This window comes from Tripterygium wilfordii, chromosome 8 (assembly GCF_013401445.1).
Source record: "Tripterygium wilfordii isolate XIE 37 chromosome 8, ASM1340144v1, whole genome shotgun sequence".
Taxonomy (NCBI): domain Eukaryota; kingdom Viridiplantae; phylum Streptophyta; class Magnoliopsida; order Celastrales; family Celastraceae; genus Tripterygium; species Tripterygium wilfordii.
In genome coordinates this window covers 1,804,214-1,821,804 of record NC_052239.1, presented here as the reverse complement: position 1 = coordinate 1,821,804, position 17,591 = coordinate 1,804,214, and the positions used below count along the sequence as shown (strand labels likewise).

The following is a 17,591-nucleotide window of genomic DNA, read 5'->3' as shown; positions in this document are numbered from 1 at the left end:
GGTATAATAAAGCTGGCTAGCCAAGATAACCAACAGCATCAACCAACCTAATTTAGTATGAGAAACATGATAAAAACAGACTTACCAAAAAAGAAAAAACTTGATAAAACAGACTGTTCCAAAGGAACAATAAATCTAGTGGCAACTTGTAGGTTCCCTTCTCTGCCCACAATAAATGGCACTACATTATATGTGCTGATGCTACTGGAAGAACTACTAAGATAATGATTAGCTATACATATGAAAAAACTATGTACCACCACTAACCAGTCAGAAACTAATCAACCATAACTCACACTAGAATAGGAAAAACAACCATCATCTGGCTGGATGAAATATAAATGATCTAACTGTCAAAAGAAAAGAAGAACAAAAAAGTATAAGCCGGGAGCACCAGAAAAGAACCACAGGAGATGAACTATAAACCAAGGAACTCAAAAGTTCACAAATTTGAATTATGCACAGATAAAAAAAATATGTATAAACACAAGAGTCTTCCACTGGTTCCCATGAGAGAAAAAAAGACCATTGCATTTAAATTAATTTTCAAGGAACCGATTGAAATGCCAACATATTTTAGTTTTCAAAAAGTGTCAACTATAATATCCTTGTCTTGAACTTACTGGGAAATCTGTAGGGATATCAAGTCATGCAAAAACAATGTGCAGGTCCTCCCTCGAATGCCTTAAAAATCCAAAAGTAACTGGGGAAGAATCCTCTCAAAATGAGTTACTTCAATCTTATTAGCACCCTCAACCTCAGCAACTGTAGCAGCGCGCTGCACAGCCTCTGCATTAGCATAAAGATATTCATGTTATGACAGAGCTAACTACATTGACATTATCAAGTACACAATAAAATTGCACTCCAGACTGTAACCTGCGAGGAAAACTCGAAGAAGTTCACAACTCAGCTTCAGTGCTTTTGCATTAGCTGCATCAGTAAGACGAGTAGATACCAATAACAAACAATCAAATTCAATATTTTTACAATCTCAGTGTCATGATCCCACATCGGAAGATGTGGGCATGTCAGTGTAGTATATAAGTGGGAGAGCCTTCCTCCCACTGTAACCAAGGTTTTCATGGGATGGGCTTCTCTTCCCCCTATCCCTGCCCATGAGGGCCTTGGCCACAGCCCGGCCCATTCGTGGGTTGTGGGTTGGGCCTTGGATTATGCGTGGGGGCCCAGGGGGGTCATCACACTCAGTCATAAAACATAATAAAAAAATCAATTCAAAAAATTTGGGAAAACTTGATGACAGAAGGAAGTGGTAATGGTAGATACCAGAGGTTGGTCTGTTCTTCTTGGATGTTCCAACTCCTGCCTGAACCAATAAAACTTTATTTAAGACTCACAACTCAGAAATATTACATGATTTCTAGTTTGGCAACCTTCAAACTACCCTCACAAAGACAGAATAATAGATTGATATTTCGATTTGTTGATAATCCATTCGCAGATTCAAAATTCAAGAATTTATTTCTTTAACAATTCTACCTCACGTTCTGTGACATCATCGCCTTCCTTCCCCTCGCGCTCTGAGATGACCATGGACAATTTTGAACCAAATTAGAACAGAATGGATCGATTATACAATTCATTCACATTGATGAAAAAAGGAAAACGGAAGGAGAGGGAACGGAAGAGAATCACAAACCAAGAGTTCTTCTGCTCCAAACGTGCTTGAAGATAGCGTGGATCAAATCCTACACAAATTGTGCAGCGATTTAAGCATAAATTGTCGAATAATCAAACATCATAAATTCGCACAGCATTGTGAAGGCATAATAACAGACTTACAGGATCGAAGCTGATTTGATCCATAGTAATGCTAATTTCCTCCTTCTTCGCTCTTCGCTTTCTCCCCATTCCCATTGCGTCATTTGGGTTTATCGTCCGGAGAACGCAATTGCAGGTCTTAACATTAGAATATCTGAAGGTGGACCGACTTAACCGCCAGGCCCTTATAGCTCAGTGGTAGAGCGCCAGTCTTGTAAACTGGAGGTCCGTAGTTCGATCCTGCGTGAGGGCATTTTGGCAATTTCATTTATTTTAAAAATGCCTATCTCAATGAAACGACCGCGTTTCGCATCGGCCCTCGCAGAGCCGAGAGCCTTTCAGCCTCCATCGGGACAGCAATCCAGATCCATTCAGTCGTCGCAACTCTCCAAACTCGAAAGGGAGACGGAGAACCGATGCTGCTGAATTAGCCTGTTCGGAATATACGGAATGCGGTTCTCTGAAGCCTGAACTACATATGTAGTTTTTGACAATCAGTTCTCTTTCTGTATCGATTCACAATGGTCAATCTTATACACAAACTCATCAAAACCAAATCTTCCTCTCTAAGAATCATTACGTCCTTCAAAACCCTACAGCCTCCAAACCCCACATCTGCTCTCAACAGTCCTCTCCAAACACATCTTAACATAGCCAACCAATTTTCTCTCTTCAAGTCCACTATCACTGAGGACCTTACTCACTCCCCGCATGTCTTCTACCCCAGTTTTCCGTTGGGTCATTGCCTGAACCGGGTTTTATCAACTGGGTTTTGTCAATCTGAGGCTGTGGAGACGGATGATTCGAGGACGGTCTGGGCAGATAGTGTTAAGAAGAAGAGGAAGAAGAAGATGAACAAGCACAAGTACAAGAAGCTGAGGAAGCGTCTCCGGCGAAAGTCCAGAGCTTAGGCTGATTATTTCGGTGAGGATTCGATCTTTTTTTATTGATTACACCGCCTTTTGGGATTAGTAATAACTCTAAGATTCACTGTGAACTCTCTTTTTGAGATATTGTAACATGATTTTTGATCAAAATTTGATCTTTTATGTGCCTTTGGAGAATTATTTGATTTGGAATGAGATTGCAATTCTCGTAATTGGTTTGTTTGAGATTGAAATTATTTATTCTGGAAATTGCTCTTATGCTTCTTGAGCCCTTCTGTATCTATGCACTTTTATGTTGATAATAGTAGATTCATACACTGCCTTGTTTTTATAGAGATAGGAACCTGTGTAGCCGAACATTCTCAGAGGGATTGTGTATGAGAAAATACACAAAATCTCGACCTCTGTGTTTATTACTGAGATTTTTCTCCCAACATTCACATTTGTGGAGGTGCACTATGCTTCGATAATTTCCTGTTATACATACTAGAGCCATGTTTTGGTGCAGTCGGGTTTGTTAAAACTATTTGGATGAGGAAAAGGATCTTATTTACTGATGAGGAGCCTTAGTTTATGTAAGATTCACCAGAACATGGCTTTGAAGCTTCAATGGCTTTTAACAATATGGTGGCACTGGTACCTGTTCACAGCACATGTTGTGGAAGGTAGACAAATCTTTGACGCTTTCTTATTAGTTAGTAAAGGCAGTGGCTTCCCACATCAAGAACAATGCCAAGGCAGTAGTATGTAAAGATGACATGGGTAAACTTACTTTGAGGATGGGATTTGGTTTTCATGACATAAGCAGATTAAAAAGTGCATCTTCTAATTCTCAGTTATTTATCAATTGAAATTCTTTGGCTTCTGGTAAACTAGAAGCTTTCATTGAGAAAACCACTGTCCCCCTATTTTGTCATCATTGTACTGGGAAGTGTCGAATAAATTGATGGCAGTTGCAGGAGACTTGTTAGCGTTTTCAAAATGGCTAGAAGGAAAGTAGAGTATATGGGGGATTATGAGACCAAAATACCCTCTACACCTTGATTTGGCTATTTAGGGGGGGTTTTTTCCTGGAAGAGGTTTTCTTTTCCATCTGGTTGTTTTTTAGCTTTTTTAATTTAGCTATTTGCTTTAAGTCGAGTCGAGTGAAGCTTGCCTCAGATAGAAGAACGTTGAGTTCATTTTCTTTTTTAACATCCTTTTTCTCTTTGGTTGGTGGAAGGAGGTATTTTAGGGCTGAGTAAGATATTGGTGTATATCCTGACCCTTGTGAAGTTAGAATATTAAATTTTTTTTTCTTCTTTTTTGACTTAAAATGAGTTTTCATTGCAGGGCACCAAGGAGGTGCCGCACTGAATTATAACTCAGAGAGAGCGAAAACTGAAATTAAGAAGGCATCAAACTACTATATAACATTACATAAGTTACTATTACAATGCCAAGAAAACCACAGTTTCAAAGTACTGAACCATTAAAATGAGCTCTTTCTAACGAAGTCTCTATCTTGAAAGATCCTCTTGTTTCTCTCTAGCCAATTTGTCCGGCATGTTTCCAAAGGAACCATAGACATCAGCCTCTTTTTCCTTGTGATGTGCATAGTCGTCCAAGCTTTTAGTTTATCCTCTATAGAACAAGACATGACCCAATTTTTAATGCCATGATGTTTTCCTTTTATTGAATGGAGAATGAATATTAAAGGATGTCATACATACAACTAATAAATTTTCACGATTTTGGCTTTGATTTTAAATCTTAAGACATTTTTCTTTTTTAGGATCTTGATCTTCATTTGATGAGAGTACCCTCTTTATTTTACTTTTTTGTGAATGAAGCTGTGTTTATCTTCGCTTTTGTCTTAAATTACGTGAAGTACCTGTTAATGGAATGAAATCATCTCACTTGTGGAGCTTCATCCTGTGCATTTTTTGTTTCTCTATACGTCTAGGGTCTCACCAACGGAACCACTTGGGTGGTAGCCTAGTTGGTGAAACTCTCTGGGTCATACGGTATGGATTTGGGAGATCCTGAGTTTGATTGCCATTGGGAACAATACCCTTGTGGCCACTTGCTGGACTTTGGCAGTGCTTACCTGTCGTCAAATGAGAAACTTTTGTACACGCAGGCCTGACAGTCCGAGTTTAGGCCCATATCAGTCGTGCAAAGGGCAAGTTTATGTGGTTTCGTTCTCGGCGCATTTTATATGTAAAGTCATTCTTAGATTCTAGCAGTTATATCCTGAGTTCGATTGCCACTAGCAATACCCTTGTGGCCACGTACGCGAGTCTGACTGGTTGAGTTTAGGCGCATATCAGATATCCAAAGGGCAAACTTGTATGGTTTCGTTCTCAACGCATTTTATATGTAACGTCATTCTTGGATTCTAGCAGTTATAAGCATGACTGTGAAGCTGCACATTCACTTTCTGGTGCTGTCTGCTTACTGTTTACATTCCTAAATTCTTGGTGCTACATAGAAGACATAACATTCCTATTTCCCTTCTATTGGTTCTCAGATTAGCATCATCTCCACCCTCTCTCTTTTTGCTGCCCCATATTCAATTAGATTTTCTTATAAAAGGTAGATTCATTCTCTCAGTTATTTGCATGTAAACATGATTTTTGCACTCATGGAGTCACACAGCCATTAAAGTAACATGGAATGATGGAATTCCAGGCAAGTACAAGGTTTAGTGTTAAGGATACAAGGTTTAGTGGGTTTAGATTATGTTTAAGTTTACTAATAAGAATAGTTTGAAGTCATTTGGCCTCCAATTTTGTATATTTGCTGACAACTAATTGTGGTTGTCTGGTTGATGGTTTGCTTAAGGTGGGGAATGCAAAGATTATGGATTGGAAATCTTCATAAACCATCTCAAATACTATAAATAATCTGATTCTCTTGGATTCTTTGTGGTAATGGATTCCACACTTTTTTTCCCGATCTGTATACTCTTGTGCATGAAGGAAGGTAGTTTTCGAATTTCTCCTCCTTTTTTTTTAATTTTTTAATATTACTATGCGAGAAGTCCTAATATTGTTTGTTTGGTTAATAAAAGAAAATAGAAATAATTTTTGATCCATGAATAACAAAAATAACAAGTTAATTAACATATTTTGTTACCACCTCAAGTCAACAATTTGAAACTATACTTTAAATAGACTCTCATACGAATTCTAATTGAATTATTATTATTTTTTAAAATTTTTTACCAAGTGTCGTGTAATATTCAGTGGGAAATAACTCTAATAGAATTATTATTGGTTTTATTTTTTAAAATATTATTAATTGTGCAGTATTTTAAAGCAGTAGAGTTTTAATTTTTTTTTTTTTGCTTTTGTATTATTTTTCAAGTTTTTATTGTATATAATTATTATAGGGATCACAACAATCACAATTATCCCAACTGCTCACTTGTACGCACAAGATTTCATGTGTAACATGTGAAATCCACGAATTCACTTAAATCATATTATATACATCCAATTCGACAGTTGGGATAACTGAGATATCAACCGTGAGATCTTAATTGTTTATAGATTTATAGAGATTTATTTTTTTATTTTTTCCTCAAATTCAAACAAAAGAGAGTGGTTGACAAATCCCAATAATAATACAAATCTCTTAAAAGATGATAAAGCAACAGCTTGTGCTAGACTCTCATTTTTTTTTTTTATAGATTGTGTCATACAAAGTGGGCAAAGCCGGCCATCCTAACCTCCTTAAGACAGTTAAGGCACGTCATCCATTTTATTATTATATGTTATCATATGCTCAAGGACCAATGGCAAATGAAACAGTGCCTAGGTGTCATGCCATTGTTGTATAATTTTCCTTTCAACAAGGGATCGCCAAAAGTTGAAAATTTTGCTCAAAATCTGCTGTGGATTTTCCTCCTTTTTGCTTCTCCATGCACATTACGCCTTACTTTCCTTGTAAAGAGTCAAAGTGGGTGGTTGTGTTATCTCTTTACACTCATTGATTTGGCACTAATTGCATTCTAGAATTTGGAGTTTTGCCCATAAATATAGGTTTTCTCGTTCTATTAATTGTCTATTTAGGTCACTTTACCTTGTAGAGATTCCATGTTATCAAATGAAAAATCATTGAACCCATCAAACTTGTAATCTTAGGTCGCTTAAAAATCACCAAATGAAGTGATATATATATATATATATAAAGTTTAAGCATCTTTCATTCAACAATGTATTTTTTTGGAATTAAGTATTGTAGGCAACTGGCCACAACAACAAAGTCGTGCGAATTCGATGTATCCACAGTGAATTGGTAAACTCAAAGCAGATAATGTTATTGATTTGAGTAAGTTGAGATGTATAATATGATATGGTATCGGAGTAATATCTCCGTCTAGTTCGACGGACCTCTAAGTGGGATTCATGATAAAATCATTCTTAAAAATGTCAAATAAAATCTTTCTATCAGCATAACCATTGAAAAGCATTAATAGGGTTAAAATTTTCAGTTGAAGATAAAAGCAGTTACAAGAAAGAAGTGCTAGCTGCTTTAATTGTTCTGCATTTGCAAGAATGTGGTGGCTAGGAAGTCAAAACCTCCATAGACGCAACAATATATATAGTCGTCATGTGATGACCACTTTCTCTGCATCCACAACTGCTCTTCTACCCTTCCTAGACCTTGCTTTCCTGTGCAAGCAAACACAAAACCCCTAATTATATATATAGAAGAACTTGCTTATATAGGTATTATCAATATCCACACTGTTGCTGCCCATTACTCTCCACCACCATTTTTATATCATTCTCCAATCTCCATTATTGCTCATTGTTGATACCCATAAGAAACCTCTAACTTCTCTGTTTATTAATCATCTCTCTCTAAGTCTATAAATAGAGCAACCCCAAGTACCCAAGTTCCCATATCTTGTATTCAATCTCTTAAAATGAAGAAGTTATATCTGGTTGTGGGATTGTTTGCTTTGGTTCTTAGCATTGCTGAGAGCTTTGATTTCCATGAGAAGGAATTGGAATCAGATGATAGTTTGTGGGATTTGTATGAGAGGTGGAGGAGCCATCACACCGTGTCTCGCAGCATCGTTGAGAAACACGAGCGTTTCAATGTGTTCAAGGAGAATGTCAAGCATGTCCATAGAACTAACAAGATGGACAAGCCTTATAAATTGAAGCTAAACAAGTTTGCAGATTTGACTAACCATGAATTCAAGAGCATGTATGCAGGATCCAAGATCAAGCATCACAGGACGTTCCGAGGCGCGCCAAGTGCATCCGGGAGCTTCATGTATGCCAATGTGGAGAGCGTTCCTCCCTCCGTCGATTGGAGGAAGAAAGGTGCGGTTGCTGCCGTCAAAGACCAAGGCCAATGTGGTAAGCCTCGGTTACTCCATTCTATAAGCGAAAATAATAAACATCCCAAAAGTTGAGATAACTGGGATACCAACTACTGGAATCTCTGTCATTATTTTTCTATAAACAATATGTCATGTGTTTGAACATATTTTCTCGATCATTGTTGCTTTAAATTTTCTTTTGGGATGCATATGTAGGTAGTTGCTGGGCGTTTTCAACCGTTGTGGCAGTTGAGGGGATCAATTACATTAAGACCAACAAGCTAGTAACTTTGTCTGAACAAGAATTGATAGACTGTGACACACAACAGAACCAAGGGTGCAATGGAGGGCTCATGGAGTATGCTTTTGAGTTCATTAAGAAGAAGGGAGGCATAACTACGGAGTCTAATTACCCTTATGAAGCTGAAGATGGAAGTTGCGATGCTTCAAAGGTATAAATTACTCGTTAGACAAGCGCACACACACGTGTATATATATATATATATGTTTCACTACTGCTCTTATATTTACTTACTTGCAAGATGGAACTTGCAGGCGAAAGCTCCTGCAGTGTCAATTGATGGGCACGAGACTGTACCGGAGAATGACGAGGATGCGCTGCTTAAGGCTGCTGCAAACCAACCTGTATCGGTGGCCATAGATGCTGGAGGTTCAGATTTCCAGTTTTACTCAGAGGTAAAACATGTGAAAAGTCGATTTAATTAAAGAAAAAACTTCTGTTTCAACAAAGATATCATCTATATATGATGAAAAAGAAAAATAATAAAGAACTCAGTAATTGGTATCCTAGTTATCCCAACGGCTGAGTTAGACGCATAGAATCCAAGTGAATTCATAGGTTCCACATGTCCCACACGATGCACATGAAATCCTATGCGTATAACTTAGCAGCTCGGATATTTGGATGAAAAATTAGACAGTTTGTCTTTAATTTGATGGAATATGGTCTGGTGGCAGGGAGTATTTACTGGAAAATGTGGAACAGAGCTGGACCATGGAGTGGCAATTGTTGGGTATGGAACAACTCTTGATGGAACCAAGTACTGGATTGTGAGGAACTCATGGGGAGGTGAATGGGGAGAGAAGGGTTACATAAGGATGGAGCGCGGAATCTCGGACAAAGAAGGTCTCTGTGGCATTGCAATGGAGGCTTCATATCCCATCAAGAAATCTTCCACCAATCCTAAGGCACCTTCATCATCTCCCATCAAGGATGAACTCTGAAAAACATTCTAGAATTGTCTTTCAGCTTTGCTATCATTTTCAGCTGTTTCCTTCAATCAAAAGTTTCACACAACATGTACTCTTGAAGAAATAATGCATGTTTCACTGATTTGATGCAAATAAAAATTTGGTACTTGTCATTTATATATATTTTTAGGTTAATTATACTTTACAGCATCGGAAGATAAGGATTGTTACACTTTTAACACCGAAATCTTTCGTATACTCTTGAAGAAATAATGCATGTTCACCGTATTTTGCTTTGCGCTTTTGTCATTGTAGGCCTGGTCAAATTATAGCAGTACCAGGCGGGGCTTGTGCTGTAATTAGTTGGGCTTTTGGCCCAATTTTTTTTTTATCAACCAATTGACTTTTGAGCATCTGGTTGAGATTATTGACCCGATTTTGTGGGTCGATTGATGGTTGATTATCGATTAGTTGATAATGGGTCGGTTGGCCAGTAAAACCGACTCAGTCCTAGCCCTATGCATGATCAACTCTAATAGCAAGTCATGCCAGATAAATCGATTTAAAAGTAGGAGAGATATTAAATACCAATGATGTTGAAAAGAGATTGGAAGCAAAGCTAAACCCAAGATTCCAAGTGTGAACATGGCCCATGTTAGAAGTAACCTGGTTGGTTTTCATATCGGCCCAATCTATATCATGGAGGTCTCAGTGGCCCAGTCCATAAAAACTATTGCCAGAAGGCCCATAATCCACAAAGTAGACGTCTTAATTACTATACAGCCACAGTTGGTCAAATTTCCAGGTCAACTATCAAAAAGTTTGAAACTTTTTGACTTCATCACGCCTTGTTTCACCAACTCGATCGATTTGCCTTTGAATGAAGCAACTCGCTAAGACTTAGACCTTCATAGTTGGGCCGCCGGGCCCTGAATATCTGAAAAAATATCCGTCCTATCCAAGGCAAATGATAGTAGAGCTAATTAATCAACGGTCAATCAGAAGATTAGTTGAACGAAACTTGAGAGTCCAATGAGCATTAAGTTTGGTAGTTTGGTAGGTTTCCTGAAATTTGAAACATCCCAATCAACCAACTTTCGTGGCCTCCCATTTAATCCAATTAGCATATGTTGATAATGTAGACAATTTGGGTGATAATCTAGTTGGTAAATTTATCTAAAAATAAGCCGTATGGACTTAGAAAGTCTTGAGTTCAACTCCAATTGGGAGCAATATCTTTGTGACCACGTGTGTTGGAGCATGCATGTCACAATGACATACATGCCCCAGCAATTGTCACATTAAGTCCAGGCTTTTGTCAGAAGATGCAGCTGCAACAACACATGATGAAAGGCTTAATTTGCTTTAATTTGCTGGATGGATAGCAACTCTCAATTAAGCCAATCTCCACTTGTTTTCTTCCACATGTAGTGTTATGTCCCACAATTGACATGCATGAAACCCTAATAGTGTAGTACTGTTTACCAAAAGTGGAAGAACAGGGAAGTCCTATCATGGAGTAGTGGTACTATTAATTAGGCCAATGATCAAATTATTCCCCTAGCTAGCTTTTATCATGTGTTTGTGGATCAGAATTATATATATTGTAAGATTCCAAGCTTTTCAATATTTGTCATATAGGTTGATCCAATATATGATTAATTATCACTGTAATCACATGCTTTGCTTCTTAATTGTGACTTAAAAAAGTTGATTGAAAGTTCAATTCAATTGTCCTTTTGTATATGACCCAAGTTGTCATGCTAGGTTCCAATCCGTCTGGAACATCAGTTGATGACTCTTTCAGAGATCAAATCGTATGGATTTGGGAAGTCTCGAATTCGACTCTCACTAAAAACAATATCATTGTGACCACGCGTTGCGCTTTAACCCAACTTACCTTATCATCAAGTGGGAAACTTATGTACATGCGAATTTGAAGGTCTAAGTTTAGACCCATATCGAAAGTCCAAATGACAAATTTTGTACGTTATTTTTGTCGGTCATCCAAAAAAACCTATTGTATTGATTATACATACAGAAAGTACAAAATGTGTAACAGCAGGTGCAGGCAGATTAAAAAAATGTGAACGGATTGTGCATCATGATTTGATAATTCTGTTTGAGAATGCATGTGCAATTAATACCGTTGGAAAGAACGGATTTCGTTGTCACGGGACAAATTTGGTTTGAACGATAATGTAAGTGTTGAACCAATAATCCTTACGTACAACAAAACAGAAGATCGACCATTCCCTTCCCATCAAAAGAAGTTGCCGGTAAGTGCATGTGCTTTGTGGCTCTTTCTTCTCCTTCAATCACGGTGAAATCTCTAGTGGGCTCCACTCCACCATGAATGCTTTTGTTTGAGTAACTATATAACCCTAATATGTTCCAACCCCCAATTTCTGTTGAAACGGACTCTTCTATCGTTATGTACGTGTATAAGTCCTACCAATTATCAGTTTTCGGACATTTCACGAATACTACTGTTAAGAAAGTTGTTATTTCTTAACAGTAGTATTCTGTTTGAGGTTTCCGTGTTTGCTTGGAAGATTTTTCTTTTTATGTCATCTCTGTTATTGTTGCATATCGTGTAACTTGTTCGGAGTAATTAAATTCTTCATAGTTTTTTTATCACAAAAAAAAAAAAACTAACCCTAATAGGGTTATGCCTAAGGGGTTCTCTATAGTCTATACTGTTCGCTCCTCCTGCTCATCCTTTTGCTTAAAAAAAAACTTACCCTAATATGTTAAAAAGGAACATTTTAAAAATCTAATAAAATAATATAATTTTTTAAATGAATTTGTTGAGAATAAAAGAAATAATGATGGTAGTTGAACATTTGGTTGTGGACCTAGTCCCATTAAACACTAATTAATTGAAGCTATATATATATATATAGTAGCAATGGAAGCTTTCCTTCTGTCTTGTTCAACGTTTGTTTTCTGTTTACTTTTGTCTGTTGATCTTGACGTCCATGTGCAACGGTGCAAGCATGAATAGAGAGAGAGAGAGTGAGCGACACAACATAAAGGGAGAAAGACATTAATTTCATTTAAAAATTAAAACAAGATATATAATTTAGTATTATCAACACTTCTGCACTTGCATGCCTTCCCTAACCCCATCAAGATTCTCAAACAGAAACCCTAACAGTCTTACCAGTATTTGCAGGCCGAGGTTGTAATAATCATTAAAAAACACAAAAAAAAAAAAAAAAACCCCCAAACAAAGAGTGAAAATTAAGAAAATGGAGGGGAAGAAATTGACAATTTTTTTTGTTTGTAATTTCTTCTCCTCTCTAAATTACAAGTAATAATAATCAGCAACGAGAACCCTTCTTGCAATTAAGTGATCCAGCATTGAGAGTGAGAGAACCGACAAGTGAAGATGGTCTTGCACCCAAGCTTGAAGCTTTAGCATAGCTTGAAGAAGCCCCTGCACCTGAGGCTGTAAAGAATGCACCATTCACCAACAAGTCTCCTTCTGACCTCCAATTCCAACTTTTCCACTCACTCTCTGGTGCATCTTCATGCTTTGTCACTTCTTTATTGTTTTCATCATTTGGAGCAAGAAATCTGTTTCCTTGGCTGTTGATTGTTGGATCTGCACTCCCTCCAATTGCATACATTTCCCAATGTGTGTAGTCATTGTTCACCACATGGAAGTACCCATGTCTACATCTGCAAGCAAAAAAAATAATTAATAAAAATTCCCCAGATCAACATTTATACTGGATAGCTAGGGAATCCTAAACTTGAGCATGAAGTAGGAAGTTCAAATCAATCAACTGGGATAGTTCTTTGTGAAATCTTTGCACGTTATGCGGATTAGTCCCATTTATGGGCTCTACCCGCATGAGCTTCGACATAATCTTACCGGATCGGTTTTGACCCACTCCACTATTCAAAGCGCATATTAGACAAAAAAAAAAAAAAGGAGTACGACTTGTGGGGTATTTTATTTACCTTGGCATTCTTTGGACTAGTCCTTCACCAAAGTGATTAAAGGCAATAGTAACTTGCATGTTCTTGTCTTGAGTGTAGGAATCACTGTGGCCCAACAACATGACTTTATCATGGTGGGTCATGTAATTGTTTGAAATTGTGATGGCAGTGGACCCATGAATGGCATCAATTAGTCCATCATTGCAATTCGACAATGAATTATGGTCCACCCACACGTGGCTCCCACCGAATATCGACACACCATCACCATCCGATATGGTCCTAAACCCAAAATGGTGTGGAGAGTCCCGCACCATAGCATTCCCTCCTTGCTTACAATCATGAATATTCAATCCATGTATAATAATATTAGTCACATACTGTATAGTAATACATGGACCACCAGCAATATGCACGCTAGCACCTCGTCCATCAATGGTCTTGAACGAGTTCATGATCAATTCCTCCTTTAACTTTATGGTCATGTCCCGAGCAAAAATGATCCACAATGGCTCGTCTTGAATCACAGCATACCTTAGCGTCCCTGGCTTGGGGTTCACTGCGTCATTGTCACTGGGGTCCGTCACAACGTAAATCTGACCTTCACGTCCTCCAATCGCGTTCTTACCGAACCCAATCGCGCAATCGGCTAGCCGTTGACGGTTCTTCTCCCAGTTAGGGTCGCACCTCCAGCAGTCGTCAATAGGGTTGCCCGTCCCACACGAGAGATAACCCAAGTCCCTCCTAGTAGCATTAATAGCGCTGCAAAATTACCAAAATGTGGCACATTATTAGCATATAATAGTAATTAACGAAACGAAAGTGATAAACATTCTCGGCAATTAGGTATCACAGCTACTGGCGTTTTACGCACAAGATTCAAGTGAATTCGTGGATTCTACACGTCCACGTATGAAATCATGTACGTAGAACTCAACAGCCGGGAATGACAACTGTACTTGCCTATGTACTTCTTGTACGACGGATTCTGGGTCCTGGAGTGGTCTGGAGGAGATGAGGGATGGGGCCAGGAGGCAGAGGAGGAAGGCGAGAGAGAGGGAGGAGCTCGGCATTGTCTGAGCAAGCACTTTTTTCCTCTTGTGAGTGAGTGAGTGAGTTATGAGGGAAGTGAGGAGGGAAGATGGGGGATATAAATGGAGGTTGGGGGAGAGAGCCGGGGTATGTGACTATGTGGCGTGTAATTAAAACTAAACATGTGGGACCCAAATCTGGTTCGTGATTTCTGGATTTACGGGGATTCCGGTATGCGCGGTAGTTTTGGTCGTTGGGCAAAAGCTACTACGGACAAAGGTGGGAAATACAGTCAAAAATAGCGATTTTCAATGGTAACCTTTTTTGGGTTTCTCCACCTGGTCTTTTGTTTATGGAAGAAATACGAGTCTAGACCGCGTGGCAGAGAGAGTGAGAGCTTCAAAAGTAAACCCATATGCTCCAACTTTACTTTAGTGGAGTTCCAAGGTACTGTCACCATTTGTGTTTGTCCTTTCTACATTCGGGTTTAAACTCATACCATCAGTTTATGTACACATGAAGTTTCACGCTTGACGTTAGAATAAATTGGATCGAAACTCAGCGCGTATTCACATCTCACAATGATATTACTTCCCGTGGAAATCAAATCTAGTTTCACACCCTGATGACAAACTTGTACATTTGAATTTAAGATACGTTTCTTTCGACCTGTAGTGACCTCAAATGAAATTAGTGCATAAACGAATTGAAGCTTGGAACTCATTCTCTCTTGTTTTCTCAGAGAAATTTATTATGGGAAGCTCGGCAACCAAACTAACTCCTTCGAGCAATTTAAGGTCACATTCCATTAAAAAAAAAAATTTCCTCTAAATGCATCTTAGAAAGAACACATGCACTGAGGTTGGAACTTGGAATTAAGGTCTATTTCAATACTTTTTAAAGGGTAGCATGATTTGCACCCATGGACAATATTCAAAACTTTTGTTTTAATATGGCTTATCCTCAATGCTACTTCACGTCCTTACACTTCATAATCTCACATTAACATCAATATACTTTTTTTAAAAAAATTTTAAAGAGCAACATCAACTCACTTTTGTATAATAAGTATGAGTATATTTGAAAATTGAACAGTTCTAGACCTATCTGTGGAAGCCATTGTTTTTGTATCATTGTACTTGTTCGTGTATATATGTGTGCGCGCACGCGCGCAACACTAGCATAACGACCCTCGTATGATGATCGCAAAAGATGTATGCGTAAATATTACATCTAGTTAAGCGGCTAGTGATGGAGTGTTTATTGAGTGATATTAGATTCCTACATGTGGCCTTACTTAATGTTCATTCATTATTATTTATCAACGATAAGGACATTCGTAATGACACAAAAAGGTGGCATGGACATCTCTAATCTCTTAGCTATATTTGGGTATATACTTATTTAATTAATCTTGTTCTTCGCCAACTAGATAGATGATAGGATTTTATTGGCCGCCCTAGTTAGTTTAAAGAGCCACAATTTTTATTTGTATCATTTTGTTTTAATTTGCATGCAATACGAACAAAATAAGTTGAATTAAAAAAACAAACACATCCCAACTTGATTCTCGGGATACTAAACGACATTAATCCTAAGTACAATTGACATTAGGTTATATCATATATGTTCCCATGTTTTGTAATCAGGGGCCGAGAACGACACCGTACATATTTACATGTTGGACATCCAAATGGCACACAAAGTTTGAAGCTCGCCCTTTGGACATCCAAAGCGCACAAAAGTTTCAATTCAAACTTGTCCTTTGGACATCCAAAGCGCACGTAAAATTTTCACCTGATGATAGAGTAAGTTTGGTCAAAACTCGATGCGTGATTAAAAGGGTATTGTTCACAGTGAGAATCAAATTCAGGATTTTCCGAGTCTATATAGTTTGACCCTAGATAAATCACTACTAGACTATCACTCAAGTGATTTTATATGTTCATGCCACCTTGTATGTATAAGAGGGTTAGGGTTAGGGTTATTGTCTCATATACTTGTTCTATTCAGCAATTGCACTAATTAATCCAAGAGTATACATATATAATATATATAGGTTTGTTTGAATGTAGTGATAATAAATTAGAATGAAAAGCCGGTTGTGACAGAAGCACATGCTTTTGCCCTCAAAAATCAAACCTCACTAACAATGTAGGCCTCAATATCTCCATCACTTTTCTTTCTACCTTATTTATGTTTCACTTTATTAGCTTTAATTTCCAAATCATCAAGAAACTCCTCTTTATCATCCAACAACACACAAGAACCAACTTGTTGACATGGCACAATGGCCACCTTTCGAGCCGCCACCTGTCCGTATTATTTACCGACACATGTCCCGCTGCCTTGATGACTTGGGCTTCTCTAGCTCTTTGCGAAAGCGACGTCGTCACATGGATTTCCATTCTCTCCAGACATCCACCGTTGACTGTGGATTTTTGGGGCGGGCGTAGCCGTAGATTTTGAACATGAAGGGTCCTTGTTTAAGCGGTGGTTCAGATAGGGATCGGCGCATGTTAGTTGTTTTTTTTTTTTATTTAATTTTTTTCTGTTTTTAATTGGGCTGTCTGGGTATTTTCTATGGGTGCTGGTGACTGAAAACTATCTTGCAACCTCCACTAATGGTCCTGCCACGTTGGCTATCTTTCTCAACCAATAGATGTGCACATCAGCACATGCAATGAGATTCGTTATTCCACGTCAAATCTTGTGATAATTTGAAAATGGGTAGAGGAAAAGCTTTGGGCCAAATAACACTTAAGATATTGTCTCACATTGGGTCATAGACTCATATGTATTTTATCCCTAAAATGGCTCTTAAGCGTTTAAGGGTTTGACACCACTTATAAATTAAACGACAATTTCATATCTAAACGATGTGAGACTCTTAACAAATCTGGAATTTTTAATTCCTAGTCAGATTTTCCAATATTTGCTTGCTACCCAAATTCAATCAAAGGGGATTAAAAGTCAAAATTGCTATAAATTCTTGATAGCGAAATGTTAAACTGTTTTCTGAAAACTGGGAAATAAAGTCAAATATATTTACTCTCTTCCTGGCAGCCACCGACATCGAATTTTGCATTAAATAAATTTCGTATTATCGCTATTTATTTTCGGAAAAAAATTTACAATTTTTTTTATAACCGACACGTACAACTATATGAGTAATGAGTATAAATTCGGGCTATCAAATCCATGCGTGATCAATTCATATGGTTTCGCTTGCTCGTGCTCCTCGTAGTTAGGATTGTCCAAAATAATCGTGTCAAACCGAACTAACTGATAGATCGGTTATTGTTAAACATATATTAGTGAGGATCGACTAAAGAATCGAAAAAAAATAGACCAAATCGTCAATAACCAACCTATTTGTCGATTAAATTTAGTAAAAAAAAATC

General features: G+C 37.9%; 4 protein-coding genes and 1 non-coding gene across 5 annotated transcripts; 3 read left to right on the top strand and 2 right to left on the bottom strand.

Moving 5' to 3' along the window:
* Window positions 1–421: 421 nt before the first annotated feature.
* On the bottom strand, window positions 422–1,899 carry LOC120004390 (protein MHF2 homolog). The gene is made up of 6 exons (XM_038853735.1): window positions 1,804–1,899; window positions 1,661–1,709; window positions 1,501–1,541; window positions 1,288–1,327; window positions 880–933; window positions 422–789 (listed from the first exon to the last, which is right to left on the bottom strand). The coding sequence occupies exons 1-6, from the start codon at window positions 1,876–1,878 to the stop codon at window positions 686–688; spliced, it is 363 nt and encodes a 120-aa protein (XP_038709663.1). The 5' UTR covers window positions 1,879–1,899; the 3' UTR covers window positions 422–685.
* Window positions 1,900–1,963: 64 nt separating this feature from the next.
* On the top strand, window positions 1,964–2,035 carry TRNAT-UGU. The gene has a single exon. It is a non-coding gene; the product is annotated as a tRNA-Thr (tRNA).
* A 268-nt stretch (window positions 2,036–2,303) lies between these two features.
* Window positions 2,304–2,693, top strand: LOC120004215. The gene has a single exon (XM_038853485.1). The coding sequence runs from the start codon at window positions 2,304–2,306 to the stop codon at window positions 2,691–2,693; it is 390 nt and encodes a 129-aa protein (XP_038709413.1).
* A 4,842-nt stretch (window positions 2,694–7,535) lies between these two features.
* Window positions 7,536–9,385, top strand: LOC120004389 (vignain-like). The gene is made up of 4 exons (XM_038853734.1): window positions 7,536–8,029; window positions 8,209–8,444; window positions 8,548–8,688; window positions 8,971–9,385. Exons 1-4 carry the CDS (start codon window positions 7,588–7,590, stop codon window positions 9,235–9,237), a joined length of 1,086 nt encoding a protein of 361 aa, XP_038709662.1. The 5' UTR covers window positions 7,536–7,587; the 3' UTR covers window positions 9,238–9,385.
* Window positions 9,386–12,242: 2,857 nt separating this feature from the next.
* On the bottom strand, window positions 12,243–14,277 carry LOC120003320 (probable pectate lyase 5). Its single transcript, XM_038852259.1, has 3 exons — window positions 14,119–14,277; window positions 13,177–13,917; window positions 12,243–12,891 (listed from the first exon to the last, which is right to left on the bottom strand). The coding sequence occupies exons 1-3, from the start codon at window positions 14,226–14,228 to the stop codon at window positions 12,531–12,533; spliced, it is 1,212 nt and encodes a 403-aa protein (XP_038708187.1). The 5' UTR covers window positions 14,229–14,277; the 3' UTR covers window positions 12,243–12,530.
* Window positions 14,278–17,591: the final 3,314 nt, after the last annotated feature.

Coding starts and splice junctions, on each gene's coding strand:
- LOC120004390 (XM_038853735.1), bottom strand. CDS start 1,878: ATGGGAATGGGGAGAAAGCGAAGAGCGAAGAAGGAGGAAATTAGCATT. Junction 1,542..1,660: donor TTGGAGCAGAAGAACTCTTG/GTTTGTGATTCT, acceptor TGGTCATCTCAG/AGCGCGAGGGGAAGGAAGGC. Junction 790..879: donor TCTTCGAGTTTTCCTCGCAG/GTTACAGTCTGG, acceptor ATGCTAATGCAG/AGGCTGTGCAGCGCGCTGCT.
- LOC120004215 (XM_038853485.1), top strand. CDS start 2,304: ATGGTCAATCTTATACACAAACTCATCAAAACCAAATCTTCCTCTCTA.
- LOC120004389 (XM_038853734.1), top strand. CDS start 7,588: ATGAAGAAGTTATATCTGGTTGTGGGATTGTTTGCTTTGGTTCTTAGC. Junction 8,030..8,208: donor CAAAGACCAAGGCCAATGTG/GTAAGCCTCGGT, acceptor ATGCATATGTAG/GTAGTTGCTGGGCGTTTTCA. Junction 8,445..8,547: donor GAAGTTGCGATGCTTCAAAG/GTATAAATTACT, acceptor TGGAACTTGCAG/GCGAAAGCTCCTGCAGTGTC.
- LOC120003320 (XM_038852259.1), bottom strand. CDS start 14,228: ATGCCGAGCTCCTCCCTCTCTCTCGCCTTCCTCCTCTGCCTCCTGGCC. Junction 13,918..14,118: donor GTCGTACAAGAAGTACATAG/GCAAGTACAGTT, acceptor GTAATTTTGCAG/CGCTATTAATGCTACTAGGA. Junction 12,892..13,176: donor CTAGTCCAAAGAATGCCAAG/GTAAATAAAATA, acceptor TTTTGCTTGCAG/ATGTAGACATGGGTACTTCC.